At 44.4% G+C, this 21,179-nt stretch overlaps 1 protein-coding gene across 1 annotated transcript; it reads left to right on the top strand.

Annotated features, from left to right (window-relative positions):
• The first annotated feature begins 854 nt into the window (after positions 1 to 854).
• Positions 855 to 19,805, top strand: LOC149866674 (putative DBH-like monooxygenase protein 2). Its single transcript, XM_090041638.1, has 14 exons — positions 855 to 1,133; positions 4,335 to 4,481; positions 5,281 to 5,442; positions 6,705 to 6,788; positions 9,065 to 9,232; positions 10,136 to 10,238; positions 11,620 to 11,786; positions 12,388 to 12,479; positions 13,584 to 13,680; positions 15,020 to 15,079; positions 17,359 to 17,489; positions 17,773 to 17,887; positions 19,439 to 19,579; positions 19,722 to 19,805. The coding sequence occupies exons 1-14, from the start codon at positions 855 to 857 to the stop codon at positions 19,803 to 19,805; spliced, it is 1,830 nt and encodes a 609-aa protein (XP_089897764.1).
• The last annotated feature ends 1,374 nt before the right edge of the window (positions 19,806 to 21,179 follow it).

Raw genomic sequence — 21,179 nt, 5'->3', positions numbered from 1 at the left:
CTTCAGAAAGATGTCTGGTACTGACTCAACAATATTTAGCAATGGACACTCCAACATGCCTCCAAGAGATCACAGAGTAAAGGACCATCCCTGCAGTGAGGAGCTTAGAGCCAACAAGACAAGGCAGAAGGGAGGATTCAGCCAAACCAGTGAGTAGGGAGGATGAGTTCAAAAATAGGTTATATGCAACTCTGACTCCCCCTCTCTCACTGTGTGTTAATTCAGTATGGTTTTTCAGGAGCTGCTGTTGGTACTAAGGATGTTATACAGCAGGGGCTGATTTCCAGGAGGGGAAAATAGTCTATGCACTTCATTGCCTCTCTCTTGAGCCTGCCATAGAAGGTGCCCCTCACACTGGTGGTTTTTCAGATGAGGAACTGCGCTGAGACTGATTTGAATCTGGAAATAGTCATTGCAGCTGACAATGGAGTGGTCCTAATGAAGAGACAGGGCTCATTTTGGCATACGCCCCAGAGGGAAGGGCCAGTAAGCGGAGTCCTTTTCCTGTGTACCTGCAGCCAGGATCCCTGCACCCACAGGAGTAGTGAGTGGGATTGTAGATGTCTCATTGGCTCTTAGGAGGGAGCACAGATCTCTTACAACTCTTGTGATATGAGTGCATAAAGGGGCAGCTTGATATCAGTCTCCCCTGGGCTTGGTGCCAGGGCAGATTAAGTAAAGTGTCAGCTTTTCCCCATCAGTTAATCTGGATGTGGAAGAACAACAGCTACTGCCCCTCCTCCCTGGCATCAGGCCCAACTCCACCAGTTTCCCATATAAGCTGGATCTGGTCACCTCTCAGCAGCTGCTTAAGGGATCAGCAAAAGAAGGAATCTGCCCTGCTCCTGAGAAAGATGGTGAGCCTCCTGTGGATCAAGAGTCTGTTCTTCCTTTGGTCAATACCGTGCCCTTGTTTGAGCCAGTCCTCACTTTCACCACTGAAATTCTCCACTTTCCTGGACCATTCACACCTGGTGCACCTGTCCTGGGGCCTCGATGAAGACATGATAATCTTTGAAGTACAGGTTCGCACAACTGGCTGGGTGGCATTTGGAATCACCCCTCATGGACAGCTGCCTGGGTCTGACCTCGTGATTGGTGGTGTCTTTCCCAACGGCAGCATCTATTTCTCTGTAAGTTGAAAACTTTCTGCTATGTATTCTGAACACCCTGGGTTGTAGGCATAAATCTCTGTGGGCTGGAACCACAGCCTGAAAGGGTATACATGACTGAGGCAGTTCCCCACCGTCAGTTTGTTGGATGCTCCAGAAGCAGTATGGTCCTGCTAACACACAATCCTGTACACATGAACCAACACCCATGGACTCAGTGTACAGTTATGTTCACATCTCAAATGCCTTCCCACTGAGAAATACCCTTAAAAGCACTGCAGGATTTTGATTACCAATGTATGGTCACATATATGCCCTTACTCTGCCACTCCAGTACTTACAATGGCTAAAAAAAGAGATGAGGATAATCACCCATGCTTTAGTCCCTGTAGATTTTGATGACATTTGTTCTGTCAATTTCACTTCCTGTGATTTGAGCTTCTGGAGATCAGATTTGAGATCAGTTAAAATTGGAACATTTTATCAAATTTCCTACAGCCTTACCTTGTTGTCAACCTTGACAGTAGAGATGAAAAGCAGCTGGTGTGCAAACCTGCTTCTGAATTTTTCCAGGACAAACTCAGTTGTTTAAACTTTTGCCAAATCAAAACTCCCCTGTTTGCCCTTGTTAGAGAAGGAAAAAAGTGGAAGCTTTTATTTTGCCTTACCCCTTACTCACCAAAAGACTGATAGTTTGGATAGGGAACCCAGAGTTCAACCAGCCCTGTCCGGGATTTGGCTTCGAAAAACGTAGCGTGTTCCTCCTGGCCCAGCTTTACTATGAAATAGATATGGTGAATAGGAATTTTGTGAAGCTTTGGGTGTTACTTACAGAAAAATCATCATGTTGCCAGCCATTATAAAGCTCCTTAGAAAGCTGAAAAGCTTAATTTTATCTAGAGTCAGAAACAATTTTGCATAACATTGATCAGGCTTTGCAGGCTGAAAAAATAAAATCATTCTACTTAGCTGGTATCTGTTTGAACTTAAAACTAGATATGTTTTCCATGCTTGGTTGTTAAATACTTCTTACAATGGTTGCAATTTTCAAATCATGTTTCAGATGTTTCATGATTTCTTCCTAAACTATGAGGGACCCAAAACCACTGGATGATGTAATTTAAATGCTATATTGATGGCTGAGAAAGCACTAGTGAGACGCAAAGACTTTTCAGTTTTCTTTGCAGGTCCAGAAAGTAGATCTGGGCAGACAATGGGTTTTTCACTTCAGTAGCTAAACCAAATAACTATGAGGAAAATCTGTTCAGATAGAATTGAATTAGCATTGTTTCAGGTTTTATGATAAAATGAAAAAAAAAATTGTTTGGGTCAATTGGCAACTTCATTCAACCTGAAAGAAAATCTCTTTCCTTGCCATCTTATTTAGTCTATTTCCTTTTCTCTTTCTCCTTCTTTACAAATAAATCAATTTTAAGAAAAGTGCAATTTTGAAATAAAAGTTTGACAAGTCCCAACAATTAAAGAGTCAAAATGAAATAATACAAAAATGTCAAACAAACATTTAAACATGTTCAGAACTCTCCCCCCCTCATTATTTCTGTCAAAACTATTCGCCAAATTCAACTCCCATTCATAAATAGATTCAGTCCCTCTGAATCTATCTTTTCAGAGAATGTATTGTTGTATACTACCATTCATTCTCGCAAATCTACCAGAAACTGGGCACATGGAAAGCACAGGCAGTTATCAATACAGCAGATCTATTTACCCCACAAGAGCACTCCTGCTATCAGTGGGACAACTGAACTGGGGGTAGGGAACAACAGGCAATTGAGTGGGAAAGGATATTTAAGCATACTGGAGTTTTTCTTTTTGTGTGTGTGTGTGAATGTTTCATAGTTTCATTGTCTCTGTGTCTATACCTGGCTCCCCATTCCCCACCCGTCTTAATAATTTTCCTTTCTACTTCACAAGGGTAGGGGTTTGTTTTGTTTTTTTCCCTTTGCCAACTTTTATCTTTCTTTTTTAAATGTCGGATTTCCTTATTGGTCCTTGCCTAGCTCATCGTAGGAACAGTTCATTTTTGCATGAACAGTGTGAATAGCACAATACAAATGGGAACTTAAAAAAATAGAAAACAAAGGTGCATTTTCACAGGCCACTGTCTCCCTCTGTAATCGGAGTCCCATAATGGGATAGAGATGGTGTTGCATGATCTTGAGGAGGCTTTAACTGGGGATGAAAATGAACAAAAAAGAATGCCAGGCTGGAGATGAGGAAATGCAGTAACAACCGCAGCTGGGTTTTTGACCAACCTCCCTAAGGAGCAGAGGCATGCTGACAATATACATAATATTACAGAGCTCCTATCAATCTGTTTTCCTTTACTCTGTGATACATCCCTACCTAGGGCTGACACGTATGGAGGCGAAGAGAGGAGAGGCACTAGGGAATCTATTTTCATGTGTTCCCATGTGAACACTTTTACAATCCTGATCAACAAGAGGCAGACCCATTTGACAAGAACATGGCTTTTGAATGTGCTTCATTTAAAAAGCCTGTACATTTTACAAGAAAAAAATCCCCCAAGCCTAGAGATAACAGAGAAGAGGGATCAGGCTGCTCAATCTGGAATGGGATAGAAGCGGCATAATGAACTTTATGGGGAACCAAGGCTTCCCTGTCCTTGGAAATTTTGCTTTTTGTTCATTTCAAAGAGGAAAGAGAGTTGTTCTCAAATTTTTCCATAGTGTGGGAAGCACAGAGGGTCTGTGAGTGCAGTGGAGCTGACCAATACCTGACCTAGATGAAAAGCATGGGTATTAGCAACATCCAGATGTGGCAGCCCAGAGTGCATGGTGAGCTAATTTACCATACCAGGCAGGTAAGTCATCTGTGCTGATCTCAGCCCTGTAGCAGCTGGACTGGAAATCACCTAACACTCTTGTGGCAACAGCAGCAATTGCTTATGCGGGAAAGTCTCGCTATTAAGGTGGACGTATCCAGCAAGTTCTGTGCAGAGCACTACTTGTCTATGGACTAAGACTGACTAATGTGATTCTTGTTTCCCTTCACTGTTAGGAAATTAGCAATGAAGGCTGAGAGGCTTTGAAATGACCCAAACATTTTAACAATTATTCAGTTCTCATCAGTGCTATTCTAAGAAATGAAAAAATGTTTTCTGGAGGAGAGGAGAAAATATCTGTCTCCCCTCCAAGCTGCTTCTGTCTTGGACTTTCCCCCTCCCTATGTCTTCTCTAGGACTGGCACATCGTGGATGAGAGAACCATTAAGGAGGATGAGAGCCAAGACTACCAGTTACTGTCGCTGACGGAGGATGAAACTTTCACCACAATGCGTTTCAAGCGCTACTGCTTCACATGTGACCCAAATGATAGAGATATTACGGTAAAGCAAGAATCCCCGCCACCTCCTCCCCATACCACTCATATATAATAAATCAGTCTCCAAAAGGAAGGAATCTGTCCAAAAGGAAGGAATCTGCATATAATACAGATAATATATGTATTAGTGTGAGTATATACATATGCATGCACAACCACCACTAGCATGTCTGTGCATACATACATATACAAGCATGCACTAGAGAGGGTGTATATGTGTGCACATACACACACACACCTTTTTCAACTCTCCTTTCAGAAAGAGAGAGGGGGATTACTGTTTCTATCCCTCTATCTCTATGTAACCTGAAGATTTTATCAAATCCTTATAATTTTTATTGTGATCTCCAACTTCTCTTTTACTCACCAGCTCTTTAAACATTCTTTGCATGTGATGTGATTGTGGATTGCATTTGTAAGATGTTTTTTGGAAGATTTTCCTACCAGCTGGTCCTCTTTATAGGAAGGGAGTGCAAGTCTATGTACAAAAGAGATTTTTCTGGTGTTGCATTGTGTATTGCTCTGGCATAAGATGTGTGTTACGTACGTGTGTACCTGTCAAGGTTGCAGTGTGTGTAATGCAGTGTACCTTTGGAGGTGTTTAGGTATTTTTAGTTGCATGCATGTAATAAACAGGTTGCGTTTTAGCATGTGCATTGGGGTATGAGGTGTGGCATGTTTTGGCATGTGGGGTCTGGTTCTTTAGCAAGTTCACTGTGCACATGGATGTGAATGTGACACAATTTGCTGCAGGTGTGACAAAATGAGGAAGTTTTTTCAACTGACTGCTGCTTTTGTTACAGAGGGACACAGAGCGTCTGGTATCTGCCTTTGGAACAGACGACACAGTCAAGTTCTTCAAAGGCCAGAGGTCTATCAAGTCAGTCTTCTTGATGCGGTTCATAAACCCTGAATATTTGCATGAGCCCAAAATCTCTTATACCTATGACCTGAAGCTAACCGATGTGAGTGCCTGACCACAGAACCTCCCATCCTCTAGACACAAAACTCTCTCTTTCCCTCACCTCTGAGTGCAGTAGAGCAGATGGATGTGCCTGGATAACATTGACAAATGTGGGAATGGACAGATAGGCACAGCATCAAGATGGGTGAGGGGGTAGGTTTGTGGAGGGGCAACTGAGTGCTACATTTGTTATGGGCTGATTTCCCCTTTTTTGAGCCCAGTGATCTAGTCAGGGATCCGACTAACTGCCATCACAAAAATAAAATTACTAACAGAAAATGTGGTTCAGATCTCAGGAGTGTTCCTCTGATGGGAATTTTAGTTGTTAAAGCATGTTTTGTAGTGCTCATAGCTTGTTGTATCATTAGGGTTGTGTAGGTATAATATGACTAACGTCTTGTACACATGCATGTGTGTAAGCAGGGATCCTAAAGTATGTATTGCTATCTTTGTGTCACTGTTTCTGGAAACTCTAAGCTTCTTGTGGAGAAGAGGCAGGCTGGCAAGTGAGGCATAGGCCCCATTTTGGGGCTTTGACTCTTGGAAAAAAAACCTGTCATTGTGTGTGCTACCTGCTATATTAACTGAAGGTCTTAGTACATTACCATTATTAGTGACAAGACAATGAAGAATGAAGCCAATCTGTACACCGTGAGCAGGAGGAGGGAGCTCATACACCATCAAGGAGGAGGACAGGAGTCAGAGGTAGAGAAGGGCACACTTCTAGCACTGAGCTGCGTCAGGGATATACTGACATTTTCTTGCACAAAGGAGGAAAAGAAAGTGAGAATCTGGGAGTGAAGAGTATAGTGACGGCAGAGGATGGCCACAAAGTGATAGACAAAGTTTTCTTAGGTCTTGTTGGCCATTAGTAAGGGAGGATAAAAGGGGGGCAAAGATCTGTGCGGGAGCCATAGCTGTATCACAGGATGAAATGGTCAGGAGAGGCAGCCAGTAGTAGTAAAGTGCACTATTGTTTTGACCTAAATACTAATCATGTAATTGCTGCCATTGCTTAGTGCTGGAGAAGGGTTTGCTTGGGACAAGACACAGAATGCCTCAGCACTGCAAATGTTGTAAAGTGTGCAACCCCAATGGGAGGTCAAGAGTTGGGATGGAGCATTGTCCCTATCTCCTCATGCCAAGCAGTGATGGGCCCTATTCTCTTCCTGGTTCCCTGGGACTTGCCTACAGTCTTCAGAGGTTAATGCCTGGATTGCTGGTGGTGATTGACAGGTTTAATGTGTCTCTGCTCTCTTCCAGTTTCATGTCCCTGTTGAAGAAACCACCTATGCCTGCACATTTCTCCCACTGCCAATAGTTAAGAAGAAACACCATATCTACAAGGTAACCCAGTACCCTGGGTACTAGCAAACAGAAGAGGGGAAAGGTTTCCTTCAGAGTCTGTCTATCTGGGAGAACCCAGCCTCTCTGCCTTTCGGAGAACCCTGTACATTTCCAGGAGTCTCTGAGGCCATAGCAAAGCCTGTTGCCAATCTAGCCAACTTCAATAGGATGATTCCACAATGGGAGCACCCCACTGTATTTGGCTTCATCTCCATGTCTGTGAACAGTGACCAACCTTCGGACTATCTGAGTTTTGGAAAAGATACAAGGGCCTCTGTTCTTACCCTCAGGAATGACTAGAAACCTTTCTTTAAAATGCAAAACTAGTCATTTTTGCAGCCCAGTTCTTGTTCCGGTCCATAAGCCAAACGTGATCCTGCAGTTCCATCAGCTATGTCTGTTCTACAAACACTCACAATTTTGCTTTTTTTATTCTTTAATTTTAAAAATAGCCTTTGAATTGAAATTGCACAAAGTCAAAGTTCTGGAACAAATCAAGGAGATTAAAAAAATTCAAACTTTCTTTAATACATTTCATAAAAAAGTATGAATTTTCAAGAGTCTGGACAGCTACTCAACAAACTATAAGCCTGACTGCCAGCTGGGAAGTGCTAGCAGAGAGGTACTAGGAACCTTCTCTGCCATTAGTGGTCATGGAGTGTACTCAGCACTTCATATGATTGGGCTCTTGCAGTAAATCCTGTCTAGATGAGCCTTTGCAAGGAACTCCTCAGGTACACAAAGGCTGCTGAGTCTTGGACTCTACCAAGCTGTGGCACAACACCATTTCCTGTGCTTAACTGAAGTGTCAAATGGAGGGAAAGAGAAGCGTTTCAATATATTTTCAATGATCCCTTCTCCATTTGGTCTGGAGTCCCCACAGTGTTGAAGGAATTGGTAGGGGTTATTGAGGGGCCCCTGGCACGGCTTTACAAGCACTCGTGGTGCTCTGGCCAGGTGCCAGATGACTGGAAGAGGGCCAATGTCATCCCCATCTTCAAAAAAGGGAGGAGGGAGGACCCGGGCAACTATAAGCCTGTTAGTCTTACTTCGATCCTGGGGAGGCTCTTCAAGAAGATTATACAGGAGCACATCTGTGAAGAGCCAGCAGTTGGGATGATGCTCAGGGGCAACCAGCACGGTTTCATTAGGGGCAGGTCATGTCAGACCAACCTGATTGCCTTCTACAATCAGGTCACAAAATCATTTGATGCAGGTGTCACAGTGGCTGTAGTCTTTCTGGACTTCAGAAAGGCCTTTGACACTGTCTCCTTGAAAGCACAGTGGCAGAAAGAGAACTTGGCGTCATTATCAGTTCCAAGATAAACATGGGCCGTCAACGCAAGGACACGGTTAGTAGGGCTAACTGCACCTTGTCGTGCATCCAGAGATGTATTGCAAGCAGGGCCAAGGAGGTGATCCTCCCCCTCTACACAACACTGGTCAGGCCTCAGTTGGAGTACTGTGTCCAGTTCTGGGCGCTGCACTTCAGGAGGGATGTGGACAACATTGAGAGGGTCCAGAGGAGGGCCACCCGCATGATCCAGGGACAGCAGGGCAGACCCTACAAGGAGAGGCTACGGGTCCTTAACCTGTTCAGCCTTCACAAGAGAAGGCTGAGAGGGGACCTGGTGGCTGTCTATAAATTTACTAGGGGGGACGAGAGGGGAATGGGAGAGACCTTGTTCTCTTGAGCACCTCCTGGAGTAACAAGAAATAACGGCCATAAGTTGTTAGAGAGTAGATTCACACTAGACATTTAGAAAGCACTACTTCACTGTCAAGGCAGCTAGGATCTGGAACCAACTTCCAAGGGAAGTGGTGCTGGCTCCTACCTTGGGGGTCTTTAAGAGGAGGTTTGATGATTACCTAGTTGGGGTCATCTGAGCCCAGTTTTCTCTCCTGCCTGGGGCAGGGGGTTGGACTAGAAGATCTGTAAGGTCCCTTCTGACCCTATATCTCTGAATGTATGAAAATAAGTGAAATCTCTAGTCTGGAAGCATGCATCAGGTCAAATCCATGGCCCAGCTAGTCCTGCCTCTAACAATGCCCAGTGCCAGGCACATCAGAGGAAGATGTAAATTCTGCTTACATGACTGTTCTCTGACATCCCACCCACCCCCACCATAGGCCCAGCACAAAAGGTGATTTCTCTTTCTGCAGACCATACCCATATCCCTCTGACCAGGTTTCTCCTAACTACTCCTTCCAGAAACTTAGAAAACAGAGTTACAGGGTTCAAGGTAACTGTCTTTGAATTTTCCTTTGCATTACAGTTTGCACCCTTGATAACACCTCATAACATAACCCTGATCCATCACATCCTGGTCTATGCCTGCGGCAATGCCAGCGTGTTACCCAGTGGTGTCAGTGACTGCTATGGAGCTGATCCAGATTTTGCCCTGTGCTCTCAGGTGCTTGTGGGCTGGGCTGTTGGAGGAGGGGTAAGTCTGTCTGATTTATTGCATGATTCATTTTTGGCTGTAAAGGCCGAGGCTCTTTTGTCACACACATTCATTATGGCATTTAATTCTGGAGTGTTACCCCCTGGGGAATCTTCTCCCACTGGCCACTGCAGCTTTCTGCTGAATCCCTAAAGCATGCAGAAGGAATAATGGTTCTGGAAATGTTTGTCTTAGTACCTGTCACTGTCTTGCATATGGCAAATCCCTTTCAGGCACTGAACCCTTTCAGGCATTTCTGTCAATGCTACCCTGGATCAGGGAGTTCTACCAGTTAATAATATGTCCCATAAAAAAGACTTTATTTGATCTGTATAAAAGGTTTGCCATTAAATTCACTAAAGCTCCCTTGATTTTTTTATTGCTGTATACAGCAAACAGGGTCACCCAAATTCCTTGTCTGTGGCCTCCATTATTTTAGTTTCCATATCTCTTTTTTTTCCCAGCATAAGGAACTAAGACGAGAAAGCTAAGGAAAAGCAAATTGGTTCTTGTGTGAAAACAGTGTTTGGGGTTAATAACTCTTAATGTCAGATGTTTTCAGCATTTGCCTTGAAATGTTCACTTTGCCTTTCATGGAATAGCTATTTCTATGATGAATGGATGGATGGATGAGTTGATGGATGTGAAATTACATTCTTTGTCAAATATATTTGACAAGCTCTGATTAAAACACTTTGATTCCTTTCATTTTAACTTGTAATTTAAATGAAATGCTGGAATTACCTATGGAAAGAATATTCTGTTTCTCAATCAGAAACTAGTTTTTGGCACATGAAAATCAGGACTCCTGTGTAATTGTTCTGCTGTGTGCAGGGCAGGAAGACCCTGTGTGGAGTTGAAACATAACCCCTGCATAATGACCTTCTTTTCTGCTCTAACCAGGACTACATGTTCCCTGATGACACTGGACTCTCCATAGGGACACCCCTGGATCCTCAATATATCCGGCTGGAAATTCACTACAGCAATTTTGACTTGCTGACAGGTGGGAGAAAAGACTGTTGACTGAGACTCATGAAGGCCATCCCTGTGTTCTCTTACTACCCTATGCACTAGAAACCACCTCCCAAAGGAAATACCCTCTCATCTTAATTAGACCAACTTCCACTGACATGAGAGGAATCTGCCAAGGCTCTGGTTCAGAAGGAAATCAAATGTATGCCTGACTCTCTGCAGATTAATGCTCCCACAGGGGTAACATTAGGTGGGTGCTTAAGTAACCAGCTTAGGTCTAAGAGATGAGTTAATGTAGACTGGGTGAATTGGGTATCAGAAAAACCAGGAGCTTGTGAGAACATAGTCACACCACTGTATTCTTCTGTGACTCTTCCCATTTCTCAGAAATGTGGCATCACAAGAGTTAGGGCAGGTAGATCAGGATAATTGACCATGTCCATTCTGTAGAAGAGCAAGCTGAAACGCAAACCAATGTGAAGATAGTCACCAAAGACCACCACATTGCAGCGCAGCGCCAGTGGTGAAGACACAGCCCCCACTGCTGACCTCTGTTTCCTCCTCAGGTTCTGCCCACTAACCAGAGCTCTGCTTTGGCAGAAGGACAGGGGAGAGGATTTCAAGTCGAGGAGGAAACAGTGGCCAGGACTGTCTAGAAATACAAGTTGGAGGGAGCAGGGAGATGTCAGAGCTGGAGGAGGGGGAGCATGAGGGAGATAAGGCATTTGTGTCTAGGACAAGGCTGGTGAGAAGGAGGGTACAGATACTTAACCAGAGGAATGCCAGGGGGCTGAGGAGATGGGAAGGCTGAAGTCAAACCAGCATTGAGCCAGAAGATGGAAAATTGGCTAGTCCTAAGACAGCGGAGCCATAACATAATATGAGATGGGTGAGCAGGGCATGCGCTCCATGCAGCAGCTAAGGAGGGGCACCAGAAGGATGAGGATGGGGCATCTTGCACTCCTACCCCTCCCTCTGCCTGCACTCTCCAACTACAGAAAGCAGCTGGTACAGGCAGTGGCATGTCATGGATCACAAGATGTTCTGGAAATTGTAGTTTTGCTGAGTGGCAGTGGAGTTTGTTGCTGCTAGGGGGAAAATTGACCGTCTCTTTTGTTGTTGAAATCAGCTTCTTTTTTTCCCTTCTGGACATGGGTTTCAGTGGCAAAAAAAAAAAAAAGTGGGAGGGAAATTCGCTCTATCAGCAGCAAAATCTGCTGCCATGCTAGAGAATTACAATTTTGCGGACGCTTTGCACTGCATGCAACACACTGCCTGCTCCTGCTGCTTGCTGCTGTTCCTGCAGCAGGGAAGCCAGAAGGAGGGGTTCACTTTTTTCCCACACTACACCTCTGAAATGGAGCAGGGGGCCACAGCAATTGTTGAGAGAGTGCTTATGTGTGCTTTTAAAGGGTTAATCGACAACTCAGGGATACGACTGTTCTTCACCCCTAATCTACGGAAGTACGACATGGGGGTTCTGCAAACAGGGGTGTTCACCTTCCCGGTCCACTTCATCCCCCCCGGGGCTGCTGCCTACCATTCCTATGGGCTCTGCAATAGCAGCCAGTTTGATGAGGTGAGTCTGGGGAAAGTTCTGTGCTGCTGTCTGCACTCAGGGTTTACACCTTGGTCAGGTCATACCTGAGACTAACTTGGTGCAGGTGCCATCCTTGGCTGTGCTTCTGCACATATTAACACCAGTCTGGTCCAACTGCTGCACAAAGGCTGGAAGAGCTGGCCAGGGGTGAGGTGCATTAGCAGAGTGGCATAAGCTTGTTAGAACCAGGGCGCCAGTTAATATCATCACTGCTTGAAGGCAAAGGGAACTACACCAGCAAGAAAAAGTGACACCCTTAGGACCCAGTGGGGGAATATATGTAAAATATTATTAGGCCCAGTTGCAAACCTCCAAAAGCCCAGGTGGCTAGAGCAAGGGCTGCAATTTTTCAGGAACTCTTACTGGCCAGACTTTCAACTTGAGCTGATATCTGCAAGAAACCTGGCTCAGAACTCTCTCTTTCTATACGGGATGATTGATATCAGCTCTCAGAGTCTCAGTTAATATTCATGGCTGAGTTGCCAGATCTCTAGGCCTTACAAGCCCCAAGACAGCCACGCGTGAGCTGCCCAGCCAGACCCAGCTGCCCATTTCTGACCCTCTTCTCTGTATCCTGCAGATGAATGGGACACCAGTGCCAGACATGCATGTGTTTGGCTACCTGCTGCACACCCACCTGACTGGGAGAGGAGTGAGAGTTGTCCAGTATCGGTAAGAAAAAGAAATCCCCATCGTCACTGGTCACACCTGGGAAATAATCTAATGCAGGGCTCTACCTGCTGGGAAGTAGTGGTAGAAAATATTTTTCCTAGGGTAGGCCCCACAGACCTGCCCCATTGCTGAGAACCTGACACCTCTTCTGCAAAGTAATGTGGTTAATAACCTCACAGAGATGAGGCTTACAGCAAGAGAGAGTGAGAGCCTTGGGGGAAAGCTTGAACATGGTCTTTGCACAGGTCCATAAAGGCAGACCAGAATGTGAGATGTCTTTTATCATTGGTATATGAAAGCCAGTTGCAAAAGCTATTCCTGCATCATCCATGAGCTAGTCAGCTCAAGGGAATGGGCTGTGTGACAGGCCATTTGCCAGGCAGTTAGCAGAGGCACTGGGTATGGCGTGGCCCACCTCTTGGGGATGTACTCAGAGCTCCTTTTGGGTAGGTAATGCTTTACAACCTAACCTGCCTTTACAACCTAAGCCACATGGCAACATGTGTGCTTGTCAGTGCAGTCTGGTACAGCCATGAGTTGACCATGAGTCTCCTGTGTGGCAGAATGAGTGCCAGGATTGAAGGAGCCTCCACCATGGGTTTCCCCAGTGTCAGCCCTTCTGAAGCAAGGATGTAAAAAAGGAATCTGCCCCTCAAACCAGATCTGGACATTTTTGTACCATGGGGGACTTCAGAGCTGAAGTCTGTGACCCTGGCCCATCTCCAGTCCTGAGGGGTGTGTTCAGAATCGGGAGTAGCCCACTTGAGTATGGACCAGAGGGCGAAGTCCCTCAACAAGAGTCCTTCCCCAGTTGCTAAACCAGATCTGCAATGCTTAGCTATCTCACAAATATCCTGAGTCAGAAAATGAAAGGTTCCCCCCTTGTGCAGCAAAAGATCTATGCACCAGGTTAACCTAATTTAAACCCTGTTTTGATGGATTAAATGCTGAGCAGGTCTTACGCTGGCATCTGCTTCCAGGTGAATTTCATCCAATAAAGGAAAGAGGAGGTGGGCCTTTACTAGGCTCAGAAGGAACCTCCTAAGCTTGAGGAGGAGTGTATGCAAACACATTTAATTTCTTGCTTTTGTTTATCCTTGGCAGGAATGGCAAGCAGCTGGGGCTCATTTGTGCAGACGATAAGTATGACTTTAACTTGCAGGAAACACGGGATCTGAAAGAAATCCTCGTCGTCAAAGCAGTACACTTTTCTTTGGATCTGGGTCTTGGCTGGGCTGTGCTGGTCTGGAGGGAGAGGGAAAGCAAGCAGAGGCCAGAGAATGCAGAACAAGCTTCACATAGTCACCCGGCTTTTCTCAGTATTATTGTGGTTTGCAATCTGTTATTCTCATATATGGTGACATTTTATTCCTTCCCGGTCATCTAAATAGCTGTTTTTGATCACCTACATGACACCTTTTGACACTTATGTGCAGGTAGGAATTTTATTCCTGGCTGCATAAGCTGCTTTATGAACTCACCTTTATACACTACTCTATGCTTCTTGCACAGCAGCTGATGAAGTAAACCTGAGTTCATGAAAGCTTGTGCTCTCTATATATCTTATTTAGTTAAGTCAGTAAGGTGTATGTGTATCCTGCTTTCTACATAAGCCTGCACATGTAAACAATTATATATGTGGGTATTAGCAACTAAGTGGTGGAGGGCCTTTTGCCCCCAACTGCTGAGTAACTAGGGCATTGCTTTTAAAGCTAAGCCTCTGCACCTTGCTTTTAATAGTCATTGGAATGAATGGGAGCAGAGTAGTGCAAGAGAAGCTTCAACCTCACTGAAAGCCCAGCTCTAGGATAAAACCTATGCTCACCCCTTCTTGCTAGACAACAGCAATCTTATCAAGACTCACACCCCTGGCTGTTGCCATATATCTTCTATAGATGTCCCTCTTGTGGCTGCCCAAGGGGCTAGTTTCAAAAGAAGCACTGGAGAAGAGTGTAGGTAATGTCCGACATGCAGCATGGTGGTTTGAATGCTGTGCTGAGGAGTCTGCAGAATGCAAATTAAAACTCCATATGATAAAAGGGAGCTTATATCCTTGGTCTCTGGCTTGCCATGTGCTGTCCTCAGTTGTTGGGGGAAGGAGCGGGGAAGGGAGAGACAGGAGGGGCTTCCTTTTTTGTCTAACACTTGCTAGTTATACAGTTTAGCCAGCTGTGTTTTCAGGCCTTAAATGCCACTATGCATTCAGAAGGAGCACACATGTGTAGCTGGGCACGTACATGGCCAAGATAGAATTTCTACCTGTGTGTTAGTGTCAATAATGCAATGCAGAAGATTAAAAAAAAGCCTTTTAGACAACCGGGAAGGATTAGAATGTCAACTTATTTGAGAGCAGCAGGCAAACAACAACAGTTTCACTGAGAAAAGCTGAGTCCTGCATGAATCCCGTTCCGTGTTCTCTAACCTCTGACTGCTCAGTTTCCTAGATCCCCTGGGTAGCAGCCAATCTTCCCCAGGCACAGCTCGGGGAGGGCCCTTTGCCCTTCCAGCCCTGACTACATGGAACCTTTTGTGTTCTGCAGGGAGACGAGATCCTGGTGGAATGCACCTTTGAAACCTTGGACAGGACGGGGATCACCTTTGTAAGCCTGATTTTATCACCTGCCCATTTTCCTCTGCCTTTAAGACCAGTTTAGAGCGATTGGAAGGTGCTAAACTGACAGATCATTGTTCCCAGAGCAGTGAGGATGGGACTAAAGCAGAATACATGCTTACTGTTCACACATGCACGCTCACCCCATCAATGAGGCACAGGTCCCCAGCTGCTCCCTGGCAAAGGAGAGACTCTCCAGGAAGGTCTTGCCAGCCCTAGATCTGGAAAGGTTATCAGTGGGTGTATCTGCATGTTATGTTATTGCAACACAGTAAACTCTGGGGCAGTTCATAACATGGAAATTCAGTGCTCCCAGACACCATATTTACATGTGCACCAAGGACTGCAACACATTGAGCAAGGTCAGAGCAGCCCCAGATGACAGATGGTTCAGGAGGTCAGCCTACCAGTCCGGGGTACTCTGGCTCAGCTCAACATACTGCAAAGGAGCTGGCTGGGGCATGAGTGTGCAGGACTAGCTGGAAGGCAGTCCCCATACTGAAGCACCCTCATGTCCCAGCCAGCCCCATTTGCATCTACATGTACATTGTAGAGCAGTATATAATGCCACTACAGATAGTACTTGTGTTACAAGTATTATAGTGTGGCAGTGTTTATTAGTTTACTGCAGCTTAAAATAGGGCTGCATGTGTAGATGCTTTAACTTTACTAAAGAGCTAATTAGTCAGCTTCACAGTAAATATCTCATGTAAATATGCCCAGCTATACCTCCCAATGAATGACACTGCCCTAGGCAGCTCTTCACGTTGAATGGTAGAGATGGATAACAATTAGCAATGGTTGAATCTGAGCTGGGTTTCACACCAAAGACTTCTGGTTTTGAGTCATTCTGAGACAGGGCCTGGCTTGGGCCAGTTAAAGAAACAGACTCAAGTCTGTAGCAGTTCATCCTGGATCTTGTAATCTGGGTTGCATCAAACTAAAATAGAGAACATGGCCCCTGAATGATGGCTGTTAACTCATCCACTTAACAGATAGTAAGAGCAATACAAAGGAGTGAACATCCCCATGAAGAGTGGCCAACTCTGCTTGAATCTATTCTGGGAGGTTTCTGTAATGCCAACAAGCCCGCAACACACAACACAAATGTGCCCGCATATCAGTTATGGATTACAGTGCATAGACTTTACATCAGGAAGGCAACTGTACATTACTATTACATTTTTAAAACCCACTAGACCACTATATAAATTGGATTCAACATTTAATATATATTTTAATGAATGCCCTATCATGTATCTCCTGGGTGGCTCTCAGCGGTTTCCTAGAGATTTATAACTAATTCCTGGAGACTCCAGGGCAATCCTAGAGGGCTGACAACCCTACTCCCTGGTAACTAGAGATGGGCCCAGGACATACAGTTTCAACTTGGAACTGGATTTTACACTCCTGATGTTTGTGTTCAAAACTGTTGAACACAACAGATTCTGTTTACTTCATCAGAGAGGCAGATTTCATTTGGCCCATCAGAGAGGTAGGGAATGTCCAGACAAGCATGGACATTTGGTTTCCTGGGGATAATTAGCAGCGACACACCTTGCACCACTGCTACTTTTCCCCCTGGTGCCAAAAAAACCTGCAGAAAAAAGGAAAAAAACAGAGCAGTGCACACACAGGCAGTGCACCCTTGCAGTACAGAAAACTTCTAAATGTGTGGTATGTGGTGCCACAGATGTATCTGCAGCACTAGAACCCCACAGCCATGCTCATCTGGACACAGCTGCAGAAAGCAACCAAGAAAATTCTAAGGCCAGCTTCCAAAACCACCTACTTTATCACATCCCAAAAGTTTTGAGCTGTTTTGACCCAAAGTTTAAGTTGAGGGCACATGTCTGTTTGCTATTTGCTGCATTTCCTGGCTTCATTTTGTTAACACTTTGATGCCTTTGCATTGCATTTCCATAGAGGGTTGTTGCATTTATCACCCATGAAAAGGGCACAGAAATCCTTCAAAATCAAATTCAAGAAGCTGCAGTGTTCTTGCAGAAGAAAAGAAGGTATTTGATTGTGCAGTATTCAAAGGGGCTTCTTTGTTGATTTTGCTAAACAAAGAGACTGTATGGTTCTCTCTGTCTCTTTACCTTCCAAAATGCCCAAAACAGCCTGTGCATAATTGCACTCCCCACTTTGGAACAGGATAGCCAAAGTGCTTGTTCAAAGGGCTGATGCCTACATGACACAGAGTACAGCTCCCATTGTGTGTTTGTGGAAAGTTGAGTTGCCCTGTATTTCCTTGTTTTGTTGCAGGGGGGGCCCAGCACCTTGAATGAGATGTGCCTCGCGTTCCTTTTCTACTATCCTCGTAGCAACATCTCCAGCTGCATGGGATACCCAGACATCCAGTACATCGCCCAGGCCCTTGGCCAGGAGGCCTCTGAGTAAGTCTCCCATAGGGCTTGGTTCTGGGGACGGGGACTAGAAACTTTAAGGAATGTGGCAGTTGGTGGAGCAAGACAAAACTGCAAGGGGATGTTGCTGAGCTGAGGCCCCGATCCTCATCTGCATGCCTGGGCCTCTCTGACTTAACCCCTCTCAAAAGCTCATCACTTATGATACCTCTGATACCAGAATCCTTTCTTCCTCTCCTCCCTTCCGCTATCCTCTTCCTCTCAACTACGCACTCTTCCTCAATTTCCCATCTTCCCTCAACTTTCCCTGTAGTCCCATGGAAGGTATGATGGCCATGAGCTTCGTTGAATGGGACAACGAGACCATCAAGAACTCAGAGAAAGCAGCCAAGGAAGCAGATCAGATAGTTGTAATTAAAACTATTGATGTAAGTGGTCTTTTTGGTTATTTTAAGTGACTATCAGATGGGGGATCTCCCTGGGTCCTGGAGATAAGGTGTGCAGCAGAGCCAGGAACCATGCCATACACACTAGGTAGCATCTGTACCACAGGGAAGTGCAGGAGGGTTACACATAAAGCAATACATGCTGCTTCACCCCATGATATTATGACCTTGGACTTCCTTTATTGCACATAAGTCTGTTAGTGCCTGCCCTCAGGCCCCCTTGCTAATCTAGATCTGGGCACTGCTCAGAGATATTTATGCAGAGGCATCTCAGTCCTGGCACTTTCCAATACCCAGCTGTTTTAGTTGTTTCCAATACCCTGCTGTTTCCAATACCCACTCAATTCTGTCCATTCATCCCACTGCTCGCCTGTACATTGCATATAGATCACAGTCCTGAGATTCCTCTAATATGTCCCTGAACCATCTTGCAATCCATAAAAGTGCTATGGAGAAATTTATTGGGAAAGCCACATAGAGACTATGGTTACAGAGGTGTAGAGCACTTGCTTCCCTGGACTGGAGCAGTGATCTTTGCAGTGTGGCACCCAGGCCGGGACAGTGGTCTGTATCACTCAGTTCAGAAGAAGGTTGAACCCCCTTCCCATACCATATGTTTGTTTTAAGAACTTTAGAAATTTGATATAGTCATTTTTTTATTATGGTAACACCCAGAGGCTTTGCAGGCAAGGGGATGGCACAGGCATAGAAAACATCATGATTTCTTCCCCAAAGAGTTCTGAGCAAACCTTGCCCTCAACTACAATGAACAACATTCAAAACAAAGTGTGCCCTGAAACATGACATAGATAAAAGCAGGGGAGATGGCAGCACTGCCAGTGCTCTGCCACTGCAATGATAGGGAAGTAGCTGGTTAATATATGCTTAGAAGAACCCAGAACAAGGACTGTGCCTCACACTAAAAACCTACAGATTGTGCCAATTGAACCAAGGGGAGACAATCCTTCTCAGCTCTGAATATGGCATTTTGGCTCAAGCCCCTGATTTATTTCGACTACTGCTGGGGTTGTCACTAATCCTTTTTTTGTCTGGCAGCATGATGGCACAATATTATTTTACGTGTGATGCCATGAAACTACCATTCTGATACGCTATTATTTGATAGAATCAAATGTTCAGAGACTACTGATACAAAACAAATTGGGATGACCCAGGAACATAGACAGACAGACAGATACTATGCATCTATTGGTTATCTAGTAATCTTACTTATAGGTCAAGAAAAATCACTTCTATCAAGAAGGTATCAGAATCCCACTCTCTTCTTCTTGCAGACTGCTCCCTACCGACAAAATGAAGAACCACAACACATTTTTTGTCCTATGGCACAATTTCACATAGGTTGGAACCTGGCACATAAACTAGCTCAAGGCATTCCAAAACCCTTAACGCTAGCCTGAAGGGTTTTGGTGTATCCAGTAATAGAGTTCCTGTACTAAAATGCATGTATTTTTCAAAATGGCATTTGGAAAAACACATACCATTCTTTTTTTCTCTTTCTTTCCTTCCTAGGAGGTGCAGAAAAATGAGACTGGTATAATCCGTGAAATTATCGCTCAAGGTCCTGACCCTTGTCATGACATTTCAGGACACCACCCAGTTCCAGGTCCTCGTGTTGCAGCAAAGACCTCCAAGGCTCCCAGCATCTCAATGGTCTTGCCTCTTCCTCTCCTGTTTTTCACACAGTTGGGATTTACCTGGCTTCTCACGTTCTCTGAGTGTCAAATTTGAATGGCAGAATCACCCTCTCATTACTTGCCATTTTGCAATTAATTTCTCTCTTGTTACTCTGCAGTTCTTGGATATTTACCTGGAAAAGCTTCTCAAGTACCTTGGCAGTGACAGGATACTTACCTTCTTAGTGCAAAACTCCAGCTAAATCAAGAATACATTGAAATAGTATATATATATTATCATGTGAAAATGAAGGACCCTTTTTCAATGTCTGTTAAGGTACCAACTTATTCTAGAATCAGGGCTGTGACCTGGAAGTTACTCACAGGAGTTTTAGTAAGTACTGTCCATTCCCTGGACAATGTTCTATATTCACTATCTAGTCGCAGGCTACTTATCAATTCAGTGCCCTCTGTTCACTACCAAAACTTGAAAAAAGTTTGCTAGTTCATAACCCAAATACCAGATTATTTCCTTGGTCTTCTAGGTAGAGTATGTTGTGGTGGCATCATTTGGACTTCACTGTTGTGCTAGTTTCTCTGCTTTCCTTTTTTAACTATGAATGGTTAATTTCTTGCAGTGTCTAAATCCCTTTAAGTAGATATGATCAGTCTGAAATCAAATTAAATGTTGCTTTAACTGCAACACTGTCATGATTTTCTAAACAATGGGGTGGGGGGTGGTAAAGATGATAAAAAACACTTCCTTTGAAATGAAATGTTTTAGAGGAAGAAAACATTTTTTTCCACAGGAAGTGTTTACTTTCCTAGAAAATATTCCCTAATTGGGGGAAATTAAAAACCACAAAATTGATCAGTATTTCTTAAAAAATGTGAAAATTTCTGTGGAAAATTTTGATGAAAATAAACATTGCCCAGACCATGTGTGAAGCTGGAACATAGGACTTTTGTCATCGAACCACACATTTCTACCACATAAGCTAAATGGGAGGTTGTTAAAGGTAGTGGTGATAGTAGCAGGTTCTTATCCTGTCAGTGAAGTAGATGGCCAGCTAACAGAGAATGGCCTGATTTCACAGAGTTAGCCAAAGCGATACACTGGGAACTCAGCAAGAATGGGGAGTTCAGAAAGAAAGAAAACAAAACAAAAAACCCAACATTATCCATAAAATTGCTGAACCAGATTTTTTGCTCAAGCCCTGAATTGAAGCAATGAGAAGGGGCAAGGCATCCTTACAAAATCTTTCTGCCTCCATCTCTTTCTTCCAAAAGGTCTTTTATTTGGGGATTTTAAAATGCTCTCACTGATCTGTTCATGGGGTGTTTCGTGCTGATCAGGTAGGAAATCAACATTTAGAAAATACTGGTTGAACATCTGCCTGCCCTGGCAAGAATGCCCTGCCCTGCAGTTAGAAGTCAAGTGAATTACATAGAGAACCTGTTACAAAAAAGAGAAAGCGTGAGAGTGAAGGCCATAAGCAGGATAATGTATGAGGTTTATGGTCACCTTCTACCACTTCCTGCTCTTGTTCACTCTTATTCAGATGTACTTGATAAGTGAGGTCTGTGTGATCGTTTCATAAATGGACAAGTCAGATATTTTTCAAGGCAGTGATGGA

Source organism: Crocodylus siamensis, chromosome 4 (assembly GCF_052110815.1).
Source record: "Crocodylus siamensis isolate JL-2025a chromosome 4, ASM5211081v1, whole genome shotgun sequence".
NCBI lineage: Eukaryota > Metazoa > Chordata > Crocodylia > Crocodylidae > Crocodylus > Crocodylus siamensis.
The sequence above is the reverse complement of the archived record's forward strand: the minus strand, read 5'-3'. Positions and strand labels throughout refer to the sequence as shown.

What these genes read in the sequence shown, in the direction of transcription:
- LOC149866674 (XM_090041638.1), top strand. Translation starts at nt 855, where the DNA reads ATGGTGAGCCTCCTGTGGATCAAGAGTCTGTTCTTCCTTTGGTCAATA. An exon ending in AGAAACACCATATCTACAAG is followed by an intron (nt 6,789 to 9,064) that starts GTAACCCAGTAC and finishes TTTGCATTACAG; the next exon opens with TTTGCACCCTTGATAACACC. An exon ending in AAATCCTCGTCGTCAAAGCA is followed by an intron (nt 13,681 to 15,019) that starts GTACACTTTTCT and finishes TGTGTTCTGCAG; the next exon opens with GGAGACGAGATCCTGGTGGA.